At 37.0% G+C, this 21,486-nt stretch overlaps 1 protein-coding gene across 1 annotated transcript in view; it reads right to left on the bottom strand.

Moving 5' to 3' along the window:
* The window catches only part of TBC1D22B (TBC1 domain family member 22B), a 101,332-nt gene that overhangs the window by 16,604 nt on the left and 63,242 nt on the right, over positions 1–21,486 (bottom strand). Inside the window, exons 9-10 of the mRNA XM_051996806.1 lie at positions 3,025–3,131; positions 277–352 (exon numbers count right to left, since the gene is read on the bottom strand). Coding sequence (XP_051852766.1) covers positions 277–352; positions 3,025–3,131 — 183 coding nt within the window. The remainder of the gene's footprint in view (positions 1–276; positions 353–3,024; positions 3,132–21,486) is intronic.

Genomic DNA, 21,486 nt, shown 5'->3' with positions numbered 1-21,486 from the left:
AAAAATAATTGTGATATGATGACAAAGGTATCACTAAATTATTAGAAAGAATTAAAAATTTTTTTTTAGAAATATGTAACAGAAAACAAAGGAAGAGTCTTGTCATGCCACCAGCACTATAAGCTTGGAGGAACAATAGGATAATGGCATCATTGATGATGATGATGATGATGATGATGATGATGATGATGAAAATTAAGAAAGGGTGACAATCACAGGGAGCGTGATGTTAAAACCAATTAGTTCGGACAGAAATCCAGTCTCCTTTGGACCTACCATCAATCCGGCTAACCAGCTCTTCCAGTGCTTGGACTTTCTTCTGGATTCCTGGCTGAGCAAAGGTGTAGTTATCCTACAATGACACAATTCAAGATTAAAGGAGATCTGGGTACTGCTGGATACAGCACCACTCAAGGAAAAAAAAAACAGAGATTACAATATACATTGTGCTGCTGCTATTTAAATAAAACATGTATTCAGATTTTCATCATCCCAAACCATGCTATTGAAAATCAATTGGAGTTTTTTTGGGAACAATGTAATACAGAGCATTATCCATTGATGTAGCTTAGGGCAAATAAAAGAAAGGAAGAAATATGTTAATAACACGGCTTAGGAAAGGAAATAAAGTTTGAGGAAAAGAAGGTTTGGATTCAGAGTGATGATTTAGAAGATTAAAAAGATAATGTTTTAATAGTAGTTACTCTGCTCATTCTCTGTTCTGTACTTTTTTTCTGATACTAATTCCTCGCCTGTCTTTCCATCTACTCAAATCCTGCTTCATTCTTTTTTAGAACCATGGGAACTCAGAAAGTAAGAGCTCTAAAGTTTCTTACAGACCATTTAGTCCAACTCCTTAATTTTATAATGGAAGAAATTTAAGACGATTCATATCATTGCCTACATTCTATCACTGTCATAGCTAAATCAATAGGATTTTAACATGAATCATGGTATCATTCTATTGTAAAGAATAGGTGTATTACACTGAATTTCTGGGAAGATAAAATTCTGGGCTCAAGCATCTGTTTGGTATGGTATCAAATATTTATCACCTATTCTGTACTCCTATGTTCTTGAAATCAAGACTGAAAAAGACAATCCTTTTGAGCATTAATAACAGCATTACTCTGATCTAGGCATACTAAGAAGTACAGTACCATCTTGTCATGATGGATTATAACTCTTTTCCAACAAAGATTTCTTACTCATGGATATTTTAGTACTAATGTTCATAAACTGTCTTTATTCCAATTTTCATTGCTTGTTGAACATATACCCACAATGGTTCAGAATTAAGTCTTTCTTCATACATGAAACCTTACTGTGCTGCTCTAGCCCTCATTTACCCCTCTCTCTTCTAGAACTGTGAAAATGCTTATAAATCTGAGAAATACCTTAATATACATACACACATTGGGAGAAGAGAGAGGAAGGATGAGTGAGTGTGATCTTATGATTTCATCACTGTATTCAACTCTGGCTGCTGTAACTCCCTCCATTAAAACCAAAGCGCAGTTAGACTGCATCTTATAGTCTTAAGTAACTGACAGAATACTGACAAATGAGTTCAGGGCATCATGACCCAAAAGGTCACCCAAAGGGTGGCTGCCATTCATAATACTGCTTCTTATCTAAATAGGAGATGCAGACCATACCTGGAATTTGGTACAGGGAACTCTAGAATGAGTTCTCCTTCTACCAATGCACCTTCTTTGCAACTCAGTGTTAGAGATTTGTCTAGAATATTATCTAGAATTACAGAGAGTCACATAGTCAATAAATGTTAGAGATGGGACTTGAACCCAGATCTTTCTGATTGCTTCTCCTTATTTAAATCCCATTTTGAAATCTTTTTTTTTTTAAAGAATTATTGCTTATCTATACTCACAATGGGGGCAGAAATTAGATACTATTTTGTAACTGGAAAAACTAAGCCCTATAAGTAATTTGACTATGGATATAAAGAAATTCAAGGCTGAAGTCAGGACTAAAATGAACAAATGAATGAATAAAAAAAAATACATATATATGTATTGCTTACTATATAGTAAGAACCCGGGGTATAGATACAAAAGAAGGATTGTCTTTGTCTTTAAGGAGATAACACATATAGGGAGTGATAGGAAAGAGTATTCTGGTTTGGGACATTGGAAAGACAAAAAGTGGATCAAAAAGACAGTCTAATAACCTGTTTATAGCAAGACTTGGAAAGCAGAGGGTAAGGAAAGAGGGAAAATGACCATGGTGGCAGAGAAAAAGATGCTCAAGTAAAGATGAGGACAAATGGTCCCCAGTTCATCAGTGGAACTGGTTGATTTAGCTTATGTTTTCTGCTGGTCCAATTTAGAAGGTAGATCAACAGAAGCAACAGCAAAGCAAAAAGCAGATTTTTCTCTCTCCCAATCTCATTTCTGACCCAATGACAATGCAATTCAAATTCCTTTTGTTATGGACAGCCATGATTTACATGAAGAGGAGCTAGTAAGCCAAATATTCTGAAGCTAGAACTTCAGGACTGACCTCATCATTGATCATGTCTTACTTTCTCTTTCATACCCCCCAATCTTTCTTCTTTCTTACAATTTGATGGCAGAGGCCAATTCACCACTGACAATTAAAGACCCTAGCTAGGAGTAGTTGGGTCAGCAATGCTCAATCAACGAAGAGGTTGATCTAGCTGTTGGATCAGGAATTGGGAAGGGATGAAGGCAGACCTGAATCTGGGTTATGTACAAAAGACCGGTGGCTAATATGACAATATGTAAAAGAGAAAAGGGGAATTGGCCCTAAAAAGTGATGGCCTTAAAGAGACAGGACTGCCTTTGCCTCTAATGTTAGAGGTCATCAGGATAGAAAAAAGTATGTGGAGAGGAAAACTATATCAGGTAAACTATTCTTTTTTTTTCTGAAATTGTTTTATTTTAAAAGAGCAATAGGAGCTTTGCTGAAGTGGTCAAAGGAAGGACAGAATAATAAGCAGCAGAAGCATATCATCCCGACTGGGACCCAGGGAAAGCTCACCTGTATGCCATCCAACAGCTTACTCATGCACCAAAAACTATCTGCTTCAATACTTCGTAGCATATCTTGAGACAAGTTTGTCACATCAAAGTTCTCCACATCCTCTTCTGTAAAACAAAAGGTGAAGAGAGTCCAGAGGACTTATCTAAAAAATGGAGAGAGAGAGAGATAGAATCTAGTGTCTTCATTGGGGTCCTTAAGTATAGGGGAGAACCACACTAACCCATTAATTAAAATAAGATAGCTCACACCTTTCTTTCCAAGGACACATATGGACTATGCCACTACAGGCCTATTTCCATGCTGACCCTCTCTGACTCAGCACATCTTTTCCTTTCTCTAAGAGATACAGAATATTCAATTTTAGCTCTTGTTTATTTAAAATAAAGAATTTAAGTTTTGAAAGTTTAAAAAGAAACTACTACAAACTCAATTTGAGCAGATTAACACTATAATGTCCTGAATTCTGGAAAAATATTCATTTATTTCAAACATTTGGAGAGTGACACAGAATTGTCACATGATGGCAGTTGCTGTGAAAAGAAAATCATTCTTCTCTAAGCATTCTGAAAGAATTTACTAAATGGTTAGTATCTAACTAGTTAGTACAAGACTATCTTTATTGAGGAATTTCCCTAATCTATATTTGACAACTTTGTCAGTCAAAGTAGATGATGGCTGTGTGACACTGGGCATCATTACCCAAGATATTTTTAGATCCAAAGTCCACCTGACATAAACAGACCACACTACAAAGAGGCAAGCCACCTCTTATTCTATCTTCCTCTATCAAAATAAAGTACACTAAACTCTAACTTAGTAGAAAAATCTCAAAGAGTTGTTTGAGGCACACAAAGGTAAGTGACTTCCTGAGAGCCATATATATATACTAGGCACATTATTAATGCGTGTTTATTGACTGACAGTAAATAACAGAGGCAGGATTTGAACTCTATCTTCCTTACTCCAAGCTTAGCTCTCAACCCACTATACTCTACTGCCTCATGTTAGGCCAAACAAATTACTTGTGATAAACCACTAACATTAAAGGAAAATTAGGGGCAGCTAGGTGGAGCAGTGGATAGAGCACCAGCCTGGAAGTTAGGAGAATCTGAGTTCAAATCTAGTCTCAGATATTTAACATTTCCTAGCTGTGTAACCCTGGGCAAGTCACTTAACCCCAATTGGCTCCCCCCCCCCCAATTAATGAATATGCAGGTATTTCTCTCCACAATCTTAAGGTATATAATCTCTCCTTACCTCTCAGGAAGAAGCAGAGATAGTGAGAAAGCCTTTCTTCTTCCTTACCCAGATTGACAACCCCTGGCACATACTATTGCATACATATTGGCACAGCTTATTGCAGATAATATATAGTTGTTCAAAATTTTCAAGTCCTATTCCCTAAGTACACTTATTCCTTAAATAATACAACAGACATTTAACTATCTTTTGTTCAATCATTTTTTTTATCATATTGGACTCTTTGTGACACCACTTGGGTTTTCTTGGCAGAGATAATGGAGTGATTTGCTATTTCCTTCTCCAGCTCATTTTACAGATGAGGAAACTGAGGCAAACTGGGTTAAGTGACTTGTCCAGAGTCATACAGCTAATAAGCGTCTGAGGTCAGATAATTCAGGAAGTCTTCCTGCCTTCAGGGCCAACACTATCTATTGCCACCACTTAGTGGCCAAAATCTGCTATATTTAAAGTATATTTAAATTCAGGCATTTAAATGTCTTTAAAGTGTTCCAACTAGTGGAACAAGTAGTCATGCCTAAACCCATATCCTCAAAACAATAATCCACATGTCAAATAAAGTAAAATTTTTTAAAAAGGAAAAGGAAATTCTTAAAGGAAAAATTACAAAAAAAAAAACAAAAACCACATGAATAAGCAAAAACATAGCTGCTAAAATAATGAATAAATGGAATGGGATATAAGAAAGCAAGAACAAGTCTGTAGCAATAAAGAACAAAATTACAATAAGGAATTTGCCTCTAGAGAAAGGAATAAATTTATTGCAAGAACCTCAAAAATAATTTAGAATTACAATTGAAAGATGAAAAAGAAAATGGGGTATGTATAACATACGTAAAAAACTAGCTAAAGGAAAAATTTAGCAAAATGAACAAAAGAATTGACAAAGGATAATAAAAAAACTCAATAATAAAGAAGGGGTTCAAAAAGAAAAAAAATTAGAGGGACAGAAGAAGAAAAAAAGAGCACTAGATACCACATCTAAAAAACTATACAAGAAAACTTTCTATAAGTATTAAAAACAGCAAAAAGAAAGGCAGAACTTTGTAGACAAAGAAAAAAATAAAATTGGACTCTGAGAAATGTGGTTGACAACTTCCAGTGCTTCACAGTTATGTGAGTCTTTCAAGCAGTTTTTATACCAACAAGCAACATTCAAATGATAAAAGTCTATGGAATAAGGACAAAAAAAGAAATGTATTGTAAGAGAAAATAGCCTGTACTCCAATATTGGTTATCTTGCAAAACTGAGCATATTCCATTACAGGAAAAGATGGATCTTCATAAGATCAGAGACTTTAATCATTCCAGAACTGGGCAGGACCTCTGATATACAAGTGGACCAAATAAATGAAATATAAACTAAATAATCTAGAACTGAATGCAATAAGAAGTAAAAGATGCTTTAATTTTAACATGTTATAAAGAAATTATTAATCAATTGTAACATTTTAGTCATAACTAATATCAAGTATTTACTAAGGGACAGCTAGATAGTGCAGTGGATAGAGTACTGGTCCTTAAGTCAGAAGGACCTGAGTTCAAATTTGAACTCAAGACACTTAATACTTTGTAACTGTGGGATCCTGAGCAGATCACAAGACCCCAATGACCTCAGCAAGAAGAAGAAGTAGTATTTATTAAATTTCTATTCTGTGTAAAATCATGGGGGGGAAATGAATAAGATTCCACGAGAAGAGAACACAAAATACTAAATTATCTAGATATCTGATGGGAATGAGTAGGAGGAATTATAAAATAGCATTTCTTTAAATTAAATATCCCAAATGGCTGAATAACTTATGGTATATGAATGTAAGGGAATATTATTGTTCTATAAAAAATGATGAGCAGGCTGATTTCAGAAAACCCTGGAAAGACTTACATGAATTTGTCTTAAGTGAAGTGAGCAGAACCAAGAAAAAACTATACATAGTAACCACAAGATTATGTGTGATGAACAACTGTGATAGACTATCTCTTCTCAATAATGTGGGAGAGAGAGAAGGGAGAGAGGGAAGGAGGAAGGGAGGAAGGAAAAAAGAAAGGAAGGAGGAAGAAAGGAAGGAAGGAAGGAGAGAAGAAAGGGAGGAGGGAAGGAAGGAAGGGAGGAGAGAAGGAAGGAAGGAAGAAAAGGAGGAAGGAGGGAAGGAAGGAGAGAAAGAAGGAGGGAGGGAAAGGAGGAAGGAGGGAAAGGAGGAAGGAGGGAAGGAAGGAAAGAGGGAAGAAAGTTAGGAGGGAAGGAAGGAGGGAGGGAAGGAAGGAAGGAAAAAGAAGGAAGGGGGAAGGAGAGATGGAAGGAAGGAGGAAGGGAAGGAAGGAAAGAGGGAAGAAAGTTAGGAGGGAAGGAAGGAAGAAAGGAAGGAAGGAAGAAAGGAGGAGCTACATCTCTGCAAGTAATATATCAGAGAAGTTGCTGTGCTCTATGAGCAAAGCAGAATTGAATCAGCTCAGAAGAAATGCAAGATGCGCAAAGTTAGAGAATGCAACCCAAATGTTCATAGGGACTATTTTTGTCTGACCCATGGCAGAGCATTCTGAACTTGTATTGGTTTAATCTGCCCTAGACATACTAAACTGATTCTAACATAGTGATGAAAATGAAGTCTCTAGAGGGCAGAGAATATTTAATTTTTGTGTGGGTATTGCGAAGGCACTTGTACATATTAAGTGTTTAACAAATATTTGGCAGATTCAATAGTAGTGCTTTTTATAAATGAATGTTTTTTTAGTTTAAAAAAAAAAAGAAAAGAAACAAATTTTGTGCCCAATGGTGTGTGTGTGTGTGTGTGTGTGTGTGTATAAATATATATAAAATCACTGCAAGTATATAAATGAGGGTAGCTTTAAATGGTAGCAAAATTCAAATACCTGTCCTTTCATTTAATGAACATAAAGCTATTTCAATATAGGTTTGCATAGAATATTCTTCTGTTGTTTTACATAACTGTTTTCAGGGATTGTATATTGTGGGTAATATAATTGGCAGTAAAATGGAACCTTATATGATTTTTTGAAATAAAATTTACCAAAATAAATTTAAAAACAAAAAAAAAAAATCACCGATCAAACCTACACAATGACAATACAGCAGGTGGGAGAGGAAGCTGGGACAAATTGAGCTTAAGTGATTTGCTTAGAGTCAGACAATTTGTAAGTGTCTAAGGCCAAATTTGCTGTCTCCCCTGCAGGACCTCTCTTGTCTCTAGCTACAGTGTATATATGTAATATACATTATACATATATGTGGGCAATTATCTAAGATGAAACATTTGGATAACACAATAATTCTTTCTTTCTTTCTCTGTTTTAAGGACTACTTTCATAAAAGTGACTTGACCAGTGGCTATTAAAAACAATAAATTTTTTTCCAAATGTTTTATTAGAAAAGTTGTGATCAAAAGGGGAAATGATTCTTAAAAGAAAATTAGGCTCGTAAGAACCAAGAATTCAAACAAACACTTAAGACTAGCATTTTTTTTTTGTCATTTCCTGGGTTCCACTCTAGGTACCGAGTTTCTCACTGGTTTGCAAAGAAATAATGAGTGCTGCATGGAACAAAGGCAGGAAAACTATGCCAACTACTTAAAATAATCCTATAGATTCTTAAGATTACTAGAGTTTGGAAAGACTTCATAGATGAAGAAACTGAAGCCCTCCAAAATGAAGTAACTTGTATCTTTTAGGAATCGAGGAGGATAGTTGGGCATGATGGATGGGTGAAGATGGCAGTCATCTCTCAGTCACAAATTTCTGTCCACTTTAGTCCAACTTCTATTCAGCTGCCAAAGTGATCTTCCTAAATTATTGATTTGACCATGTTACCCTCTCAATCACTCCTAATAACTCACTATTACCTGATGTTTACAGCGCTTCATAAACTGTCATTCCTACTCCAATTTTCCAGTCTTTTTACACCTTGTGTCTCTCTAGGGCAGCCAGAAGACACAGTGTATATAGCTTTGGACCCAGAGTCAGGAAGGTCTTGAGTTCAAATCTAGCTTCAGACAATAGCTGTATGACCCCAACAAGTCAATAACCTCAGTTTGCCTCAGTTTTCTCATTTGTAAAATGGGGATGATAATGTCTCACAGGGTTGTTGTGAAAATCAAATGACATTATAGCATGGTATCTGGCACATAGTAGGCATTGAATAAATACCTTAAATACTTACATGAACTGATATTAAGTAAAGCGAGGAGAACCAAGAAATCACAATAATAACAAAATTATGCAATGATCAACTATGATGGAATTGGCTCTTTTCAACAATCAGATGGTTCAAAGCAATTCCAATTAACTTGTGATTGAGAGAGCCATGAGCCTCCAGAAAGAGAATTGTGGAGATTGAATGTGGATCAAAGCATAATATTTTCACCTTTTTTTTCCTGTTGCTGTTTGTTTGCTTATTTTTTCTTTCTCGAGTTTCTTTTCCCCTTTTGATCTGATTTTTCTTATGCAGCATGACAAATAGTGAAATATACTTAAAAGAATTGCATGTTTAACCTATTGTTTGCTTTCTTGGGGAGGAAGAAGGGGGGAAGAGAGGGAGTAAAATTTGCAACACAAGATTTTGCAATGATGAATGCTGAAAACTATCTTTTTATGTAATTGAAAAGATAAAATACTATTAAAATTTTTTCTTTTCTCTCCTTATCTTTTTTTCTTCTCTCTTCTGTTCTCTTCTCCCTCTCTCCTTCCCTACAAGTATTCTTCAATCAAGTGACACTAGCCTCCTTGATGTTCTTGAACAAGACATTCTACCTCACATCTCCATGCATTTTCAGTGGGCATTCCCCTTGCCTGAAATTTTCTCTCTGTCCTCATCTTTAGGAAGCATCCCACTTTCCCTGGCTTTCTTTAAGTCCCAGCTAAAATTTCTAAAGGAAGCCTTTCCTGACCCTCCTTAATTCTAATGCCTTTCTTCTGTTGATAATCTCCAAATGATCCTGTATACAACTTATTTGCGCATGTGTGCAAGCATGTACACATGCATGCACACATGGATGCACGTGCGTACACACACACACACACACACATACACACACACAGAGTAACTGAGAGCCATCCAGGACACTATAAAACAGGTTAGTTCTCACAAACGTGAGAAATGAGCTCAATTCTCTAAATATCATTAGATGTTTTTAAACAAAATATATCTTATTCTTTCCCACTTTAACTGTTGTTAATCTTATGAATATTAAGGTTCCTTATAGTTCTAAATCCTGTGATCCTTTTACCCTGAAGACACTATGAAGGATCCCTAGAGCTAATCAAAGAGGTGTCAATGCTGGAAAATTCTTATTCATAGGGAAGTCTCTTGTCAGATGCCCAGGCTCAGAGCCAGAGGTCTTACTTGGCACCACTCGGGAGCAAAGTAGGTCAACTCATTAAGATCACTTACAATGCCTAGAAGAGTCCATGATTTCTCTGGTGAAAACTATAGCCATAAGTATAAGAAAACAGAAAACCTTGTACCTTTTTTTCCTTTGCATTTCTTCTTCATGTTTCCCTATAAATCTTCCACTGAAGATTTAAGCAGTTGGCTAGAAGCCTTATTGTGTCGGATTACATCCACCCACCCACAAACACATACTCTTTTCTACAATTCCTTTTCTTGGAAGGCCAAATACAGCTCTGCTGATACAAGACAGGGAAAAGCAAATAATAACAGGTAATTGTGCAAAAAGTTAAATAAAGATCTTACAGACTTCCAAGTATGATTATGCGACGTTCCCTTCTCCGGGCAGCCCTCCACACTGTCCATCTCCCAAAGCTAGAACGTATTCCCTTTTCACTGCCACAGCATAGGATCCTTTGCTTCTTTCAAAGTCGCTTAGGTACCAACCCTATTTGAAGATTTTCAATTCTCTCAGCTATATCTACTGCATCTGTCCCCATCAGAGGTTACCACCCTAGTTAAAGCCATCAGCTTTGACCTGGAGACTGCAACAAGGGTGATTTGTTTCTCTGCCTCACTCATTCTCCAGTCAGATGCTTGGGCTCAGAGTCTCTTTTGGCACCACTCATTCAGGTCACTTACAGTGCCTAAGACAGTCCATAATTTCTTTGGTGAAAGCTGTACCCACTCTGAATCAAGATTCCCTAAATTTGGTCCAAGGTATTACTGTTACTTTACACCTCTATTCTATGATTGTGGCTGTACTGACTTTGCTCAGCCTAGTACTCAGGCCTTCTCGCTCAAAAGCAAAAGCATGTCATCCTGCAGGAAGGAAGAGTGTTATTCTATGCTGTTTGCAGGCAAGCAGGAGACTAAGAATTTAAACATTTAGCTCAGAGGGCATTGGAAAACAGGAGATTCTGTGAAGCTCAATGCTCTAGCAAATAACAACAGAGAAAAAAGGACCAAAGGCTCTCTGAAGTGGTTCATTCAACACAAAGAATCTGTTCAGAAGGATCATTAAAAGTCCCGCAGTAAGAGTCAGGCTATTCTATACATGACTGAAACCAAAAGGGGAAGAAAGTATGCCAACAACCAACCGCTCAAAAGAAGGCTGATGCTGTCTGTTGTTATAGCCAAGGACAGCCAGGATGGAGTAGGAACAAACTGGCAGAAACCCAGAGCCAAAGAGGCTTCGTGCCTTTCATGCCTGTTTTGTGAATTAAGATTTTCCTCAAATAAAGAAAATATAGAAGTTTGACCCATCTTGGGATTAATTTGGATGTGCCATTTCTAGCTAATCAATTTTACTCCAGAAAATAAACTCTAAACCTAAAATCTATACAGTTCCCTACAGGTTCCCCTACATGTCTCTGACTACAATATAGCTCCTAGTAAATTCCTGTTCCTTCCAGGATCAAATATAAAATCTTCTGTATTTTAAATTTCTTCACAATCTTTACCTCTTCTCTTTCCAGTCTTTATACTTTATTCCCTCTAGGTATCCTATGATTCAGTTACAATGGCTTGCTTGCTGGTACTCCACTTTCCAAATTAGTGCACAAGCATTAGCTGTAACCCATATGCCTGAAAGGTTTGTTCTCCTTACCTTTGAACCCTTAGCTTCCCTGGATTCAAAACTCAACCATCACCTTCTTCAAGAAACTTTTCTAGTCTTCAAGAGACTTCTTCAAGAGACTCTCTTTCCCTCTCTGAAATCACCTTCTATTTATACTGTTTTTATTTCGGATATAAACAGTTATTTGCATGATGTCTCCTCCATCAGAATATGAGTTCGTTGAGGGCAGGGACTGTCTTTGCCCTTCTTTATATCCCCAGAGCACAATGTCTGGCAATTAGACAGAATGATTACTGACTGAATTATTTTTAATTCTCTTACACATTTGCATATTATTCTGTTATAATTAACGGTATATATACCTTATATAATTAACTGTATATATATATATCCCCTACCCAGACTAAATTCCATAAGGGCAGGGACTGTGTTTTATTTAAACTTTGTATCTCACCCACATGATGTATATATGCAGATGTTCCATTAATGTCTGCTGAATAAAGCCCACATATCCTAGGCTTAAAAGGTATGAGATATCAGTTTCTGCAGTTTTCCAATTTATAAATTCTTCCTTGGTCACAAAAAAGAACTCTGTACTACATGACTGAGAGAAAAAGTAGGTTGACTCTATTTTCTTGCTATCAATCATGCTATCTATCTTCTAGGATGGTGGGATGATCAAAAGTTGGTTCTATGGTCCCCCAAGCTTCCCCCAGGCCCTACCATCATCAAGGTATCAGTTTTAAGTAGGTGAGCTCAGCATCCTGGCTGAGATTATTGATCAACTGAAATAGCAATAGCATTTTCTGACAGAGTCCCACATATGTCTTCCAGCTTCAAGATTGTTTTGACTGTGCAGACAGGCATGGATGATGCTTGGAGAAAGAGTTGGAGTTTAAAATGCCAAACTGGGAGAAAAAGAATTCAGTATCAAGCCATTTGCCCAGACTCTCTAAAATAATTAATTAATCAATAAATATTTATTAAGTGCTTACTAAATGCCAAGTTCAGTGCTAAGTGCTAGGGATACAAAAAGAGGCAAAAAGCTGCCATTAAGAAGTTTACAAACAACTAAAGAAAACAACCTACAAACAAATATATACAAAGCAAGTTATGTATAAGATAAACAGGAAATAATTAAAAGAAGGAAGGCAATGAAATGAAGAGGAGTTGGGGAGGGCTTCCTGTCGAAGGTGGAATTTTAGGGACTTAAAGGAAGGCAGAAAGATCAGTAGTCAGAGCAGAGGAGGGAGAGCATTCCAAGAATCAGGGTATCCAGTGGAATAGTCAGGAGGTCAATGTTATCGAATCAAAGAGTATATGTCCAGCACTAAGGTGTAAGAAGAGTGGACAGGTAGGAAGGGGCTAGGTTACGAAGGACTTTGAATGACCTAAAGAACATTTTGTATTTGCATATGGAGGCAAAAAGAAGCCAATGAAGTTTCCTGAGTATGGGGTGACATAATTGGACACTCATGCTTTAGGAAAATCATTTTTAGTAGCTAAATGGAGGATGAATTGAAGTGGGAGAGACTTGAGTAAGATAACTCACCTGAGACAGGTGTGGAGTGATAAAGGACTAAAACGGAGTGATGGCAGAGTCAGGGGAGACAAGGGGCCATAAGAGAGAGATATTGCAAAGGTGAAATTTACAGACCTTGGCAACAGCTTGGATTATGGGCTAGGTTGTGGGGTGGGGTATGTATTTGTAAGAGATAGAAGTCAAGGATGACTTGCAGGTTGTGAGCATTTGGGAGAAGGGTATTGTCCTCTACAGCAATAGGAAAGGTAGAAACAGGAAGTTTAGGGAGAAAAATAATGATTTTTGTTTTGGATATATTGCATTTAAGGTGTCTACGAACATCCAGCTTGAATTTCTAAAAGGAAGTGAGACTGGAGAGACTGAGGCAGGATAGATTTAAGAATCATTGGCATAGAGAGATTAATTAAATCTATGGGAGCTGTTGAGATTACCAGATAAAAAAGCATTGAGGAAGAAAAGAAAAGAGCCCAGGACTTCTGTCCTATGATTAGAGAGTGTGATCTGAAAAAGGATCCAGTAAAGGAGACAAAGGAGTGACCAGATTAAGTAGGAGGAAAACCAGGAAGGAGTTGTATCCTGACAACCTAAAAAGAACGGAGTATATGGAGGGGAGGGTGATCAATAGTGTTAAAGGAAGCAGAGAAGTCAAGGAGAGTAAGGATGGAGAAAAGGCCATTGGATTTATCATTAATTATGGTGAAGAGAGCAATTTTAGTAGAATGATTAAAAGTGAAAGCCAGATTATAAAGGGTTAAAAAAAAGAGAATGAGGAGAGGAAGCCCAAGCACCCATTGTAGATGGCCTTTTAAAAGAATTTAGTTACAAAGGGCAGAAGAAATATAGGATGATAGTTAACAGGAAGGAGAGAATCAAGTGAGGGGTTTTGTTCATTCATTTTGTTTTTTAAGATGGAGAAACATGGGAATGTTTGTAAGCAGTAGAAATTGAGCCAGTAGAGAGACTGAAAATAAATAAAAATGTGGGGATGTCTGAGTGATGAGAAATAGAAAGAATCTGGAGAAGAGATGTCACAGAGAACAGCCTCTTTTTTTTTTTTTGTAAAATACAAGGCAAGATTCTCAGCTGAGAGAGTGAGGGGAAGGGGACCCACGGGAGATTTAAGGAAGGATAAGAAAGTCTCAAGAACTGCTATGGAGAGTGGGACAGTGAATTGATAAAGGAGGTTTAGCAAGATTACTTAGTAGTAAGGATTTAGTTGATGTTATGTAGCATAAATCTGTAATAGACCCAGTCAGCTGTGTGATTTTCTCCACCTTCATTCAGCAGCACATGTGAAGATGCAAAGACAATGGATGGTGGATGTGACCTAAGACTGAGACTTGGCAAGATGCAACTGGCATCATAATAAGGGGCTCAGGATTCAAGAAAGGAGGAAAATGAAGATTTGAAGTGGTTCCCCAAAAAGTCAAGATGGGAAAAAGAAGAAAGAGTTGCTAATACCAGAGATAGCCTTGCGAGAGAAATGAAGAGTCAAGGTATGTATGGTGCAGATGAAGGTATTATAAAGGAAGGCAAAGAAAAAGGTAAAAAGCCAATAGATTATGGTTAGATTAGGGAATTTCAAAATTCTTAGACACAAAGATGGTATATTTTTGTGGCTGATGTCAAGCTTGAAGATGTGTGGCTGAAGTGGAGTAGCCCATGGGAACTGAGTAAGTTAAGGAACTGAATATTTAATGTATTTGAAGGAAAGTCAAATATGTTTCTTGAGAGAGAAATATTATAAGGCAGAACCACCTGGGGGTTTGTAGCTAATAGCTACTAGGATTTTGATAGGGTGGTGTACATGAATAGCATGAAGGTCTAAGGAAGAAAGGTTACTGACTGAGAAGGAAGGAGAAGAAACCAAAAGTGGCAAGGGAGAGCAAAGAGTAGTCCACCTCCCCCACCTCAACCAGCAAGCCAAGGGGAATGAGTGAAAGTGCAGCTTGTATTTGAAAGTATGCCCAAGGAGAGGAAAGCACTTCATTAAGTGCTGGCAGGTGGAAGGAGTAGGAAAGAAAAAAATGAAGGGAAGTTTGCTACCTATGGAAGCATTCCAAAAGGATACATGTGGCTAGAATAAAACTTTGGGGTGGAATAATTGAGGGGGATGGGAGTAAGGAATTGGATAAGGGGGAAGGAATGGAGCAAGGTTCAGAGGATGAACTACAGTGTTTAGAGCCACTGGAATGTGAAAGGTATGACTAAGAGTGAAAATGACAATCATTCAAGGAATAGTGCTATTCCTCCATCATCAAAGAACAGTGCAGCAATAAACCAATAACACTTAATGGATTCAGTCTATTAAAATATAAACACTATCATTATTGTGTACTTATTTGTTGTTCTATTTACTGGACTATAAACCTGCCTAGAAAAAGTATGTAACATACTAATTATCAGTCCATTATGTTATGTTAACATACAATTCTTTGAAGAAATAAAACAAGCATCTGTGTCTCTTTTCAAAATTACTTGTCATTTAGGATGTAATCATTACTTAATGAGGATAGTATAATTTATTCATCTATTTACCATTATATTTACCATTAACAAAGGGTTTTCACATACATTCTTCCAATTAATCCTCACAACTACTAATTGTATCCAGAAAGGCAAAACAGTTCTTATTTTCACTTTATAGATAAGTAAAAGTACAAAAGAATTAAATGATTTGCCTAAAGTCACATGACTAATATATGATAAAGCTGTTGCTAGAACACACTTCTTTTCCTTCAGGTTATTTTCCCAACTATATGACACATGTCATAGGTCTCCACTTGTTAGCAGATATGAGAGGTGATTTGGTTAGGGAGAATGATTTGTGCCGGGTGTAACTGCCAATTCAGAACACATAAGACTTATTAAGAGCAGCTAAAAATTCATGAATAACCCCCAGGGCTTCCCTTTCTTTTCTTTTCTTTTTTTGCTGAGGCAATTGGGGTTAAGGGTCACACAGCTAAGAAGTGTTAAGTGTCTGAGATCAGATTTGAACTCAGGTCATCCTGACTTCAGGGTTGGCACTCTATGCACTGCACCACCTAGCTGCCCCTTGCTTCCCTTTATTTTCAACAAATATAATCCATGACTAAGAACAAAGCAGTTATCACAAACTATTTACAAAAACAGGGAGAAGTTCCTCCTCAAAAAGAATGAGAATAGCCATAACACTTCTTATATATGTGTCCTATATATGGACCCATATTCTTATTTATGTATTTACTAACACAATCATACAAATCACAAGCCATCCATGCCTTTTCATCCTGTTCAATTCTAATCTATGTCCTCCTATAAACCCTTCAGAGGCATGTGCACCCCATCTGCTGGGGAATTTTCCCTAGGTTTCTTTCAGAAGGATGCAGTAGCAGGAAGAAGTAAAGAAGACTGGTAAGTTGGTAGAATCAAAAAATTTTGCGGGGAAAGGAGGTGAGCTGCTCACGTAAGAATGAGCCAAATTGACTTGAAAGCCTTTGTGCTGCTTTGGTACCTATGAATGTCAAGAGATCTAGGGCATCTCACTAATCCCAAGATTTTTTGGAGTTTAAAGGCAGCCTGATATAGGACAAAAAGCTTTGGATTAGGAATAAGAAAAAAATTCTAGTTCTAGTTTTGACACTTACTAGATGTTGTAATCACAGGCAATTCATTTAATCTTTCAGCTTTAATTTCCTCCTCTGTAAATATAAATAATACTACTTTCATTATCTCTCTTTTTTTTTTGTTTGTTTTGTTTTTTGTTTAGGAAGCTGGGACTAAGTGACTTGCCCAGGATAGCTAGTAAGTTACTAGCCCAGCTAGTAAGTATTGTCTGGGGCTGAATTTTAACGCAGGTTTTCCTGACTCCATGACTGGTGCTCTATCCATTGCACTATAAAATCTAGCTTTATTACTGCTATAACATGATGGTGCTGAACATCAAATGAAATAATGTGTAAATTACTTTGTAAATGTAAAAAGCTATCTATCTAAATGAAAGTAATTGAATGGATAACTATATAATACTTTTAAAAAGGAATACATAAAAATTCAATTTGTACAAGGAAAAATATTAATTCAACAACAAAACTAAGGTAATTCCAGTTTTAATATTCATTGGTCATATAAAATAGCTCAATTATGACTTAGAAGCCATGCTAGTCTTTCTGACTAGTAAAACATCTCATATTAAAGTTAAAATGGAAAAGGTAATGATTAATAGCAATTAATTTATTTTGTTCTTTTAGTAAGTCTGATAATTTATATGAGCTGGTCCTGAGCAGAGAACAGCAGAGGGTCCTGGGGGAGATAGAAAGTTTAGATAAGACACTCTCTGTCCTTTAAAACCTTACATTCAAGAAAGGGAATCAGCCAAAACAAAGGCTATGGCAAGCTACAGGCTTGGGAGTCGGGGAAACAGGTTCAGATTTGGCCTCTGATTCTAGTTATAAAACACTGGGCAAATCATTTCCCCTGATTAAGCCTGTTTTCTCTTCTGCAAAATGAAGAAAAAAAAAACTATGTCTCATGGTAAGGAAAGTACTTAAAATGTTATGTGACTTGTAATAAGAAATACCAAATATGTGCATTAGAAGTATTTAACATGAGTTTTAAGGAGAAAGGTGAGTACAATCCAATCAGCAATGAAGAGGCTACTGTAAAAAAGAGCATAAAGGAAAAATCAATGATCACAGATGGGCAAAATTGCTCCTACTTTATTTAAGCTTGGAGAATTCAATGTTTGTCTGACTCAGCAGCGTAGTAGGACATTGTGTTTTGGAGCCCTCAAGTGGCTGACATGGTAAGGACAGTCTCAGTTGAACTATAATCCAAAACACCAATACAGTAATAGTATGTAACAAAGAGAAATCAATCAGCTGGGTCCTTCAAGAAAAATGCTTTTCCTAAGGTGCAAGAGATACATCACTGTCATTTTGCAAAGGAGAAAACACTGCAACCAACAGTGCAGAGGGGCCGTGGGGGAGAGGGGGAGGAGGGATAGAATTGGGAGGAGGGTGTTTAATAGCTGTCATTGTATTAGCCACACAAATAAAAAGGCTTTCAGTGAATACCCATAATTCCCCCCCCCACACACAAATATTTCTATACAGTGTCACCAGGTGTCACAAGGGTGATAAATCTCCAGTTCTATGATGTTATTCTTGCAAGCTGTTATATATAATTTTGCGCGTGGACTGACATATACAAAATGATTTGTCACTATAAGCAACCTGCTTTATGGGTGTTTGCTTGACTAGTATGCATACTCACACTCTAGAACCCTGAAGAAGCCTTACTCATATATCTGAATCATTTGCAGCCCTGATGGTTACAATGAAGGACACATTTATTAAATATCCACTGTGCTGTCAGACACTATTGATGGTGAAATTTACCGTATATGACTGTGGGGCTAAAAACAGGGATAGGTGACTGGCAGTCTTTTTTTGCATGCAGACTGTACTTTTTAATTTGCAGTTACTAACTGCAGAGACCACTTCAGACTCACTCTGAGCTTGAAGCATTTGCTCAAAGGCTCTGATTGCTACAAGCCAGACCTGTCTGTCTTTGGTTCCCTAGCCGCCCACAATTACATGCTGTCTTATATTAAGTTCCATTAAGTGAGATACTAGGAAAGCATTTAAGTGAGCAATGCACTGGAAGTTAGGGGGCCTAGGTTCTGATTCTGGTTCTACCATTAATTAGCTGGATAACTTTTAGCTTTCCCATTATAGGCTTCAGATTCTTCATCTATAAAATAAGGAATTTCTAATTCTAACATCTACAAGCTGATGTAAGGCTGATGTCAAACTGAATAATGATATGAAAAAAATTAAATGAATCTCATGTTAGCATACTGATTCAAATGACAGCAGATACTCTCCTCCTACAAGGCAGGCCTTAATCTGATGAAATAGCCTACTCACACAACAAAATGTTACACCAATTAAGTCAGTGACCTCTTAAAAAGAGGAGATCTCAGGATCATATATTTATGTCAAAGTATTTTGCATATAATCTTATTAACTCCCCTCAGAAACAGCTGCATGTTTTCCCTCCATCATCAATAAATGTTTATAGAGATACTGCAGAGCAAAGATAAAGAGCTTTAGTCCTCAAGGAGTATCCAGCTTAATTGGAGAAATAAGTATGTACCTTTTGCTAAAGTAGTATATTCATGAATGAGGAAGGCCCACTAGAGGAAGTGTGATTTGTTATATTTTTAAAGAGATTTTGCTCCTTTTCCTTTTGGAACCTTTTTTTTTTTTAAATAGAAATAAAAAAAAACAAACAAAAAAATCTTTTTGGGTATCTAAAGCTGTCCAAAGTTGGAATAATAGTTCTTAAACATATTTATACGCTATGCTCTCTCTACTTGGTCTCCAAAATTCTGGAGCTTTAGAGAGCCCTGAATAAGTGGACCAATGGGGACCTTCCCATCAAGCTTCTAAGACCATTCACTGCTCTTGGTTGTTCTTGATTTTGAGATAGTTACCATGGGAATATAAAGTATTTCTGAGCACTAAAACAGCAAGCACAAATACAACTGGCTCATCAACATGTCACAGACAAGCTGGGATGCTGCCACAACTGGTGACAGGCTCGTGGCAAGGTTGACAATGGGTAACTTTTCTCAGAACTCTACATGTTTCTAGCATTTAAGTCTTGGGTGAGTAGAGTCAACGTAAAGTGCTATAGACGGGTCACTGGAAAAAAAATAAAAAACATTCTGAGAAACTCTTGGTATGAATGATTTAGACAAAATTAGCAGAGCAGAAGTTACTTTGAAAAAATGCCAGTTCCCTTCATGAACAAATGACACCTTTTACACACCTCAATGAATGTTAAGAGTTGGGGGAGATGTTCATGATTATATGGCTGAATTCCCAGTTGACAGGTCACTTTTCTGAGCATTAGACAACATAACCTCTCAACTCTCCAAATACAAGACTTAGATGAACCTGAAATGTCCCCTTCATGGGTATGATTTCCTTAGGAAGTAAGAAACTGGGGATCTAGTATTGGTTCTACCATTGACCAACTAGGTGAGGTTGGCCAAGGACCTATACCTGCTCTGCCTGTTTATTATCTTGAAATAGGGATCATCAAGTAAGTGCCAGAAGACTGGTCCTGGAAGAATGGTGCTGGCTTTAGACTTGGAGAGGGTAGTCATTTTGCCTCCTTGCTTAGTCAGAAACTGTATCTCCCAAGGTGATCCCAAAGCAAGTGTGATAATGTATTACTAGGAAAGCTTAGGAAAAGAGGTAGAATGACAGTAGTGAGGGCAGAAAGGTCACTCATAACCTATAATGGCTCCAGGGCATAGAAAGACCTTTCCAGTTTGCAAAACTGCCCATGTTCAAAAAAACTTAATCTAACTCAAAGTAGAGAGGCTATGGTGCTAATCAGGATGGGAAGCAACAAGCACTTATTAACTGATGGCTACATGCTGGGGAATGAATGTCTGGGGTGTGTAGAAGGACAAAAAAGGTTATCAGTTTCCTACCCCAGAGGTCCTGACTCACCTTGGGTCTATTTTGGGGTCTATTTGTGGAAGGCATTAAGACAAAGAAACAACGAGGTTAAGTAATTGTTCTAGGTCTCCTGCTTTTAGCAAGAAGCAACAGAGCAAAATGGGAACTCAGTTTTTCACTTAAAATTCAGTTCTAGATGCTACTGATTATTTTAAGGAAAAGTCCATTTATTCCTATACTCTCAAGTGTTTTTAATAGGAATGGATGTTGGATTTTATCAAATGCTTTTTCTGCATCTATTGAGATGATCATATGGTTTTTGTTAATTTGGTTATTAATATGGCCTGATAGTTTTACTGATATTGAAATAAAATATCAGATTTACTGATATTTACTGATAGTTTTCCTAATATTGAACCAGCCCTGCATTCCTGGTATAAATCCTACTTGATCGTGGTATATTATCCTGGGGATGATTTTCTGTAGCATCAATATTCATTAGGGAGATTGGTCTATAATTTAAAATTCAGTTCTAAATAGAGGTTTGCAGGGCCTCTATAAAGAGATTTTCCAATCAAATAGAAGGGGGAAGAGAGCAGGGCACTGTGCTAAGCACTTTACAAATATTATCTCATTTGAGCTTTGTGGATCTATCTAGTAAGGCTAATTTTTTTTTGCTGCATGGCTTGGAGTACAACCTTTGACAGACTTCGTCAAGGCCAAGGCAATCAGGTATAGTACACAGAATGCTAGTCTTGAAGGCAAGAATCCCATCTCTGATGGGACTTTTTGTGATCCTTTGAGCTTCAGTTTCCTCATTTATAAGACTAGGGCTAATCATACTTATACCTCACAACATGGCTCTTTGGCTCAAATGGCATAACATATGAAAAGAATTTTACAAATCTGCAATTTTGCAATCCGCTGTCCTGAGTTGGTCAAAAGATTGGCTCTCCATATAAAGGAGATCAAGTCTTGGTGACAGCTGGTTCTTGTCTACTTTTAAAGACTAGTTTAGTAAAGATTTATGGAAATAAGAGTTAGCTCTCAAATGGCAGAAGCCAGCATGCTTTGAGATAAAGGATTTTATTGTAGTAATTCAGGAAAAAGCAATTGCCACCAGAAATTACTGCAAGTACATAGAGTAGGGAAATTTGAAACAGATGATATAGAATACTAGCAAAGAACATGAATAACTAAGCAGCCTCAGCTGCTTATG

The sequence above is a fragment of the Antechinus flavipes genome, chromosome 4 (genome assembly GCF_016432865.1).
Source record: "Antechinus flavipes isolate AdamAnt ecotype Samford, QLD, Australia chromosome 4, AdamAnt_v2, whole genome shotgun sequence".
Lineage (NCBI taxonomy): Eukaryota > Metazoa > Chordata > Mammalia > Dasyuromorphia > Dasyuridae > Antechinus > Antechinus flavipes.
This window is presented reverse-complemented; position numbering and strand designations above follow the sequence as displayed.